Source organism: Borostomias antarcticus (assembly GCF_949987555.1).
Source record: "Borostomias antarcticus genome assembly, contig: scaffold_748, whole genome shotgun sequence".
Classification (NCBI taxonomy): domain Eukaryota; kingdom Metazoa; phylum Chordata; class Actinopteri; order Stomiiformes; family Stomiidae; genus Borostomias; species Borostomias antarcticus.
In genome coordinates, this window is record NW_028175710.1 from 1,333 (window position 1) to 8,865 (window position 7,533).

Genomic DNA, 7,533 nt, shown 5'->3' on the forward strand with positions numbered 1-7,533 from the left:
AGTTTAATACTAGTTTAATACTAAGTATCAGATTAGCTCTTTATTGTGTTTCATTATGCTTCTATTGTCCTGTGTCGTCTACTGTGTTTTTTGTATTGATTGGAATGGAAAGCACTTTGGTCAACTCTTGTTGTTTTAAATGTGCTCTATAAATAAAGTTGAATTGGATTGAATGCACACACACACACACACACACACACACACACACACACACACACACACACACACACACACACATGTAGCCTATTCAAAAAGGTCCATCCAGCCTGTGAGCAACAGTGAGTGAATGAAGGCCAGCGCTAGCTGCGTGTCATGTGAGGGGATGTTGTGTGTGTGACGTTTAAGCTGGTTAGCCCGTTATGAGATTAGGGTTCGAGGATGTAGAGCAGGTGGCTAAACCAGGGACGCGGACGGAAGCTCAACATCAACAATCTCCCCCCGGGGACCAATAAAGTATCTATCTACCGATCGATAGATCTATATCTATCTACTCTTCTCTGACTAATTATCCATCTCTCTCTCTCTAACTTCATTCTCCACCCCCTCCCTTTCTCTCTCTCATTCTCTCTCTCTCTCTCTCTCTCTCTCTCTCTCTCTCTCTTACTCTTTCTTTCTGTTATGAATGATTAAGTCATCTTTACTCATTGTGTGGGTAGATGTATTGCAGGCTAACTGCATGCTGTGATCACGTGATTTCACAGAGTTGCTCAAATGGAAAGAAGTAGGCATCATCGCTTCAATGTGATTCTGTTATCTTTTATAAGCTCATCGGCCATCTAGAAGATGATAAAGCGATGATTCGTATGAGTAATTGTTGATCCTACAGAAGGCTGTATCGACGAGGGGGCGGGGTTAGAGAGAGGCACAGTCAACATGGGCGGGCTTTACTGAAGCGTACCTTGTCGGTGTCCATATATGGTTCGTGACGTCACGAGCCGGAGGTTCCATTCATATAAAAGCGACCCTACGGAATCCCCTCGGAGGAAATGAAGGCACTGACGTTCACTTGGCTATAACGGCCCATAGACTATAAATTGCTTATATATAAGTGATTTTTTCGTTTTTGTCAGTAGGATAATACAGTTTTAGTGTCTCAAAATGAAAGTCTCAAGCATTGATTGCCGCCGTCTGAAGAAAATAATCAGAAAGGAGTGTGGGAACTGTTTGATTGTGGATTGCAGACCGTATTTTTCGTTCTCGAACTCGAACATCACAGGTTCGGGAAATGTCAACCTCAACTCGGTGGTCGTCCGGAGGTCCAGAGGAGGGCCGGTACCTCTTCAGTTTGTCATCCCAGATGAGAAAGCCTTGTTTCGGCTTCGAGAGGGGAGCATAGCGGCCGTGGTGGTACTGGACGACCGGACACTTCACTGGCAAAAGCTGAAAAATGACAGTATTGCACAGATTGTGATAACCACTCTATCTCATCTAGCGAGTGGGGCAAACATCTGCTTTCTGAAAGGTGAGAATTCATTCCCAAATGTGATCAGTTCTAGCATATTTATGAATAGCCTAACTGTAACAAATGCTAATAAACTGACCGACGGTCACTCTAATTCCTTTGTATCAACCTATTTTACAGAGCCTAAATCATTTAAAAAGACTAGTCGTTTATTGTTGATAAATTATAACGAATATTACGTATAGGCTAGTTGTCACTATATAATCACATTCCTGTTTTCCCCAGGATTTAAATTATATAGCCTATATTTGACCCATCTGTCATATGGGTAAATCTATATCTCTCATAGCCTATATGGGTAAATCCATATCTCTCATAGCCTATATGGGTAAATCCATATTTCTCATATGTGTAAATCAACCATTTTCCCTTTATTTTTATTTTTTTTGAAGGGTCATAGTTTTTAACCTACAAGAATGGCCTAACCCTGTTCTCCCCTCCCCTCTATGGAATGACCTAGGGCAAAGTTATCCGTCTGATTGGGCCGTGTTGTAGCAACCATCTCTTATGAGCAATAGTCTACATTTCTCTCCGTCTCTTGGAGATATACGCGCTTGCGTCAAAGGGCAGTAGAGATGAGTCAGTCCGTTGTTCTTACTGTCTCTTCTGCGATTCCCTAGGGTCTAAATCTCAACTCTAATGTTTTTATAAGTCTTATTTAAACAATGAACATGTCTCACTCCTACGTGTGTCAAAACCATTAATTTCCGTCTGACGCAGTGTTCCCATAGGACATGAAAGGGGCCGTTTAGCCTAATTAATACGCAGTTTAATTAGGCTCCGTGTACAGATTAATTACGTGTTCACAGACCTGCGCAGAGGTTCTCGCACTCAGACACGGGCCCCTGCGATCAGCAAAGTCCCTTTAAACGCTCTCGTTTCGTAAACGCTCTCATTTGAATGACGTGTGAGAACATTATTATAAACCAAATGCGTTTAACGTTGTTTTCTTTCTTGACCCTTCAGGAGGATACGAGCACTTCCACTCTCAGTACCCCGAACTTTGCACTGAGGTGAAACCCGTCGACCAGAGCGGAAGTGAAACCGAGAAACGGGTCCACAGCCAGAGTGAGATGCTCGGGTCTCACCACAAACCAGATTACGATCAGGTACGGAAACTCAAACACCCATGGACTTCCTTTTTACGAGGCCTTTTCAGCACAGCCGCTTCCCCCTCAGGGCAGGTCAGGGGGTTTTCTAGAATAGCCTACAGAGGAACATACTTGAGTGAATAATAGGCCTACTGTAGGCTAGTGCGGATATTTACTTGTAGATATGAGTCATTGTCTTGGTAACTACACTCAATTCTAGAAAATAGAGAAACGGTTTTGCATTCAGTTTGAGTGCAGTTGATCAAACGCTACACACCTTAAAGCTGTTAGGCCCCTTTGCCTGGTTGACCTTCAAAAGCTGGACAAAGCAAATTCAGCTCAGAAGTATAATATTTTGTCTAGGCTACACATCGCTGACTAAGATAGGCCAGTCACAGACCATTCTCACACAACTGAATGGCTTTGGGATTGCGTATTTTCAACAGACGTGGCAGTTGGTGACCTTCACCTAACTTCAGCCATCGCAGTTTAAAGCTTAGATGAGATGGCGGCTCAAAGATATCCCGCTGACATTAGAAGCGCTTGGTAGCGGGAGGCCACTTTTTCATGACTGACCTTTTCGCTCGATCTTCTCCGCTTCACGGAGACGGACGGGGTGGTTGTTTACATCACAGAGAGAACGCGCCGTGAATTTCTGTCATTTTATTGATCTATTTGTTCTGGTGCACATATTAGGCCTATCTCACCCTATTTTATTATTATTATTTTGTATAGCCTAGTCTTCTGTGCTTCTGCTAGCCTATGTTTTGTCTTACCACAATATCGTGCTGTATCACCTTGGCTCACCTTGTTTTCTTTCTCTCTCTCTCCCTCTCTCTCTCTCTCTCTCCCCCTTCGTCCACTTCTCTGTCTCAGGGAAAGCCGGTGGAGATCCTGCCTTTCCTCTTCCTGGGCAGCGCGTACCACGCCTCCCGACACGACTATCTCAGCGACTTGCACATCACAGCCCTGCTCAACGTGTCGCGCAGGGACACGCGGCCCTCCAAGGGACACTACGACTACAAGTGGATCCCCGTGGAGGACAGCAACACGGCCGACATCAGCTCGCACTTCCAGGAGGCCATCGAATTCATTGGTGAGTTCCCTTGCGCTACTGCGCTGTGTAGGCTACGCAAAACGCTCGCGATCACTCGACAATCTCAACGGCCGCTCGAGGTGACGCCTCGGGAGGTAGGCGGTAGATGTTGCTCAAGTCAATTCTCCCTCTACTCTACATGTACGGTGTTTATAGCGAAGGTTTTAGTCATTTCATTTGAAATGTTCTCAGTCAAACCGGAACCCACCTACGAACGGAAGAGACGTGAGTCCATTAAGACACCCTTCAGAAATAGACCCTAAAGATAGCAGCGTCTATTTTGAAAAACACCTTCCCTCTCCGTCTGTACATCAGTCCCTCTTCGCTCCTTCTCCCCCCCCCCCCCCACTCTTTCTCTCTCTCTCTCTCCCCCCCCCCCCTCTCCCTCATCCCACTGGCAATCTAAAACAGGGATGAGTGCAGATGAAGAAAAGAACACACACTAATCTGGTCAGCCTTCAGTTTCTACTTACTGGCAGACGGCCTTCATTCAGAGAAGAGCTGTCTCGCCCCCCACCCCCCACCCCCTTAAGTTTAAAAAAAGGCGCAGGCATACTTGCCGATGCCGTCATTCCCTCCCAGGCTTATCTCGGGGGATTATTGCCGGGGTGGGGCCAGTCAGTCAGTGTGACAGAAGGATGAGTTGGCAGTTAGTAATGGTGGCCGCAAGGCTGACTAACCGACACCCGAGGTTGTTTACAGTGGTCAGGCGGAGGTTGGGGGGACGGCGAAGGGCGGTTTTCCTGGTACGAGTGCTCAGTGGTGGCCTTGAGGGCACAAAGAGTGTGTGTGTGTGTGTGTGTGCCAGTGAGCGACAGTAAGAGGTGTTAGGTGTTGGATAATAGCTGAGGCGTAGATGTGCTTCGCGCGGCTATTTTGAGACAGGTGTACCGTAGATGGGGACATGCTTTTGTCGCTCGCCCGGGCCGCCTGACCTGTTTGGGCGCCGCAGTTGTTGGTTGGTTGTTGCCATTTTTGGGACCCGGCCCACATTTACACACTCTTTGTCCTAAGAATGTCTTTGTACTAAGAATGTCTTTGTACTAAGAATGTCTTTGTCCTAGCCGGTGGATGAGGTCATCGTCTTCCAAAGATTGTTCCAGGCTGAGCCTACCACACAGGACATGCCTTTGAACATTGTCACAAAGCCAATACAAAATTAACTGTCGAGACAAATCTAGATAATTGACTGGTCTTTCCATGAATACAAATCTGAATGCGGTCGTCCATCGGACTGGACTATGATATGCGACGGCGTTGATGGAGAGCGCGCCGCGTCGTCCTCTCGCGTTAAAGAACGGTCGTTTCCAAGTGCGCCAAGAAAAGCTGCTGCCAGATAAAGCACTTCACTAGAGGACGGTTATTAAAACACCCACGGCCTCTCTCTCTCTCCCTCTCCTCTCTCTCCCTCTCTCTCTCCCTCTCTCTCTCTCTCTACTCTCCCTCTCTCTCTTCTCTCTCTCTTCTCTCTCTCTCTCTCTCCCTCTCTCTCTCTCTCTCTCCCTCTCTCTCTCTCCCTCCCTCTCTCTCTCTCTTCCTCTCTCTCTCCCTCTCTCTCTCTTCTCTCTCTCTCCCTCTCTCTCTCTCCCTCTCCCTCTCTCTCTCCCTCTCTCTCTCTCTCTCCCTCCCTCTCTCTCTCTCTATCTGCCTCTCTCTCTCCCTCCCTCTCTCTCTCTCTCTCTCTCTCTCTCTCTCTCTCTCTCTCTCTCCCTCCCTCTCTCTCTCTCTCTCTCTCTCTCTCCCTCTCTCCCTCTCTCTCTCTCTCTCTCTCTGCCTCCTCCTCTACCCCAGATGGGAGCTTTGTGATTCATTCGTGTGGTTTTTCGAGGGGATCTGAGCTGTCAGAAACCATGGCGGTGGTTTCTGGGGCCCGCCATCCACACAGACACTTGCTGCCACTGCGGTGTGTGTGTGTGTGTGTGCCTGTTTGCGATAGCAGAATTCTTGGGTTGTGTGAATCAGTCTGCGCGCATGTGTGTGTGTGTGTGTGTGTGTGTGTGATAAACCAGTCGCCTATGTCTCTGGTCTCAGCCGGGCCGGGCGTGAACTCTGCGTGGCACGGATCAGAACCACCACCAGTACTGAGGAGAGACACTGTCCAGGACACAGCTGTGCTGGATGAGTCAGTCGGGCCTCCCGGGCGTGTGTGTGTGTGTGTGTGCGTGTGTGTGTGTGTGTGTGTGTGTGTGTGTGAGAGACCTGAAGGAGCGTGGTAATGGCGGAGTGATGACTGAATGGCGTCCCTGTCGCGTAGGCTGCGTGTGTAGGAGGGGAGAGACAGACGATGATTAGACTTTCAAAAGACCGATTCTCTTTATCTCAGCCGTCATCGGCCGCGCACACGCCGTTTGATCATTCTTTTAATTTCAGCTATCAGTCTCTCTCTCTCTCTCTCTCCCTCTCTCTCTCTCTCTCTCTCTCTCTCTCCCTCTCTCTCTCTCTCAGACACACAATCATTCCCTCTGAGGGTTCATTATCCATTGTAATGTGGCCTCTCTCCCCTTCACCCGGGAAAACCTGCATTTTAAATGAGACACAGTGACACATAGAGCTGTTACATGTTATTACCGTGATCTAACATGATAATGACTCATTGTGTTGTGTTATACAGCATCTATTTGTCAGTTAAATCAACCGATTGTCCAACACACAATAAAACAAAGGATTAACCGTTGATCTGACAGCGATAGACAATATGCAGATGATTCAATACATGGATTATGGAAGTATATAGGCTAGGCTAGGCTAGGCTATTCTGACATTGATATTTGATACGTACTACCTGTATGTAGCCTACACTCACTAGCTATCCATATTAACTGATCATTAGGGCTTTGAACGTCTGTAAAGTGCTATGTAAATGTTATAGCCTACCACGATCATGATTACTATTAATAACAGATAGGCCGTCTTCTTCTTTCTCTGTCTTCAGACCGCGTGAAGCAATCCGGAGGCAAGGTGCTGGTCCACTGCGAGGCGGGAATCTCCCGGTCGCCCACCATCTGCATGGCGTACATCATGAGGACGGAACGGCGCCAACTAGAGGAGGCCTTCGACATCATCAAACAGCGCCGGGCCCTCATCTCACCCAACTTCAGCTTCATGGGCCAGCTGCTCCAGTTCGAGTCCGAGGTCCTGGCCTCCGCGCCGGCTGTCGCCTCCGAGCCGGCCACGCCGTCCGGCGCCCCGGAGAGCGCCTCCTTCTTCGCCAGCGACTTCGGCTTCAATAAGAACTTTGAGACGTCCGTTTTCACGCTCCCCGCCTCTTTCCTCGCTCCGATGCCCCTCCAGTCGCCCGTCCGCCACCAGTTCAATCTCAACCCCATAACTGCAACGCCTTAAAAAACAAAAACATCTAGCGTAAGATTCACTTGAAGAAAAAAAAAACGAAATAGAATTCGCTCTCTATTTGTCCGGGGTTCAAACTAGAACTTTAGTGCAAACGGCTGGGGATGAAAGATCAGAGACTTTGAGAGAGAGAGAGAAGTCAAGACTTGATGTTCGTTCATGGGACTTCATTCGTGTTGTCAAAAATCACTGAGATGAATAGTCATTTTTTGACTTTCAGAGTTGAACTACAGCACAGCGATTATACTGCAATACAATGCCTTAGGTTGATATTGTGATTTCCTGCCTATTCACAAAGCCTACTAAGGCATTTTAACCTAGCTTAATTTATTTGATAATTCGTGTCTGTCTGTTTATGTGTTTGTCCGTTTCTTTTTTAAATAAATATGTGGATGTCAATAAATGTTTCATCCAAAAAGTATCCTAACCATGATATTATGACTCATTATTGTTGTTCCTCACCTCACAATGAATCGCTTGAAAGTAGCCTAATCAATAGGCCTAGGCCATGGATGTATTAATAGAGTCTATAGGCC

The 7,533-nt window shown here is 47.2% G+C and overlaps 1 protein-coding gene across 1 annotated transcript; it reads left to right on the forward strand.

The window, feature by feature from the left end:
* Positions 1-1,098: 1,098 nt before the first annotated feature.
* dusp5 (dual specificity phosphatase 5) lies at positions 1,099-6,991 on the forward strand (the record flags this gene model as incomplete). Its single annotated transcript, XM_084463138.1, has 4 exons — positions 1,099-1,462; positions 2,429-2,571; positions 3,430-3,649; positions 6,582-6,991. 4 exons carry the CDS (start codon positions 1,099-1,101, stop codon positions 6,989-6,991), a joined length of 1,137 nt encoding a protein of 378 aa, XP_084319264.1.
* Between the last annotated feature and the right edge of the window lie 542 nt (positions 6,992-7,533).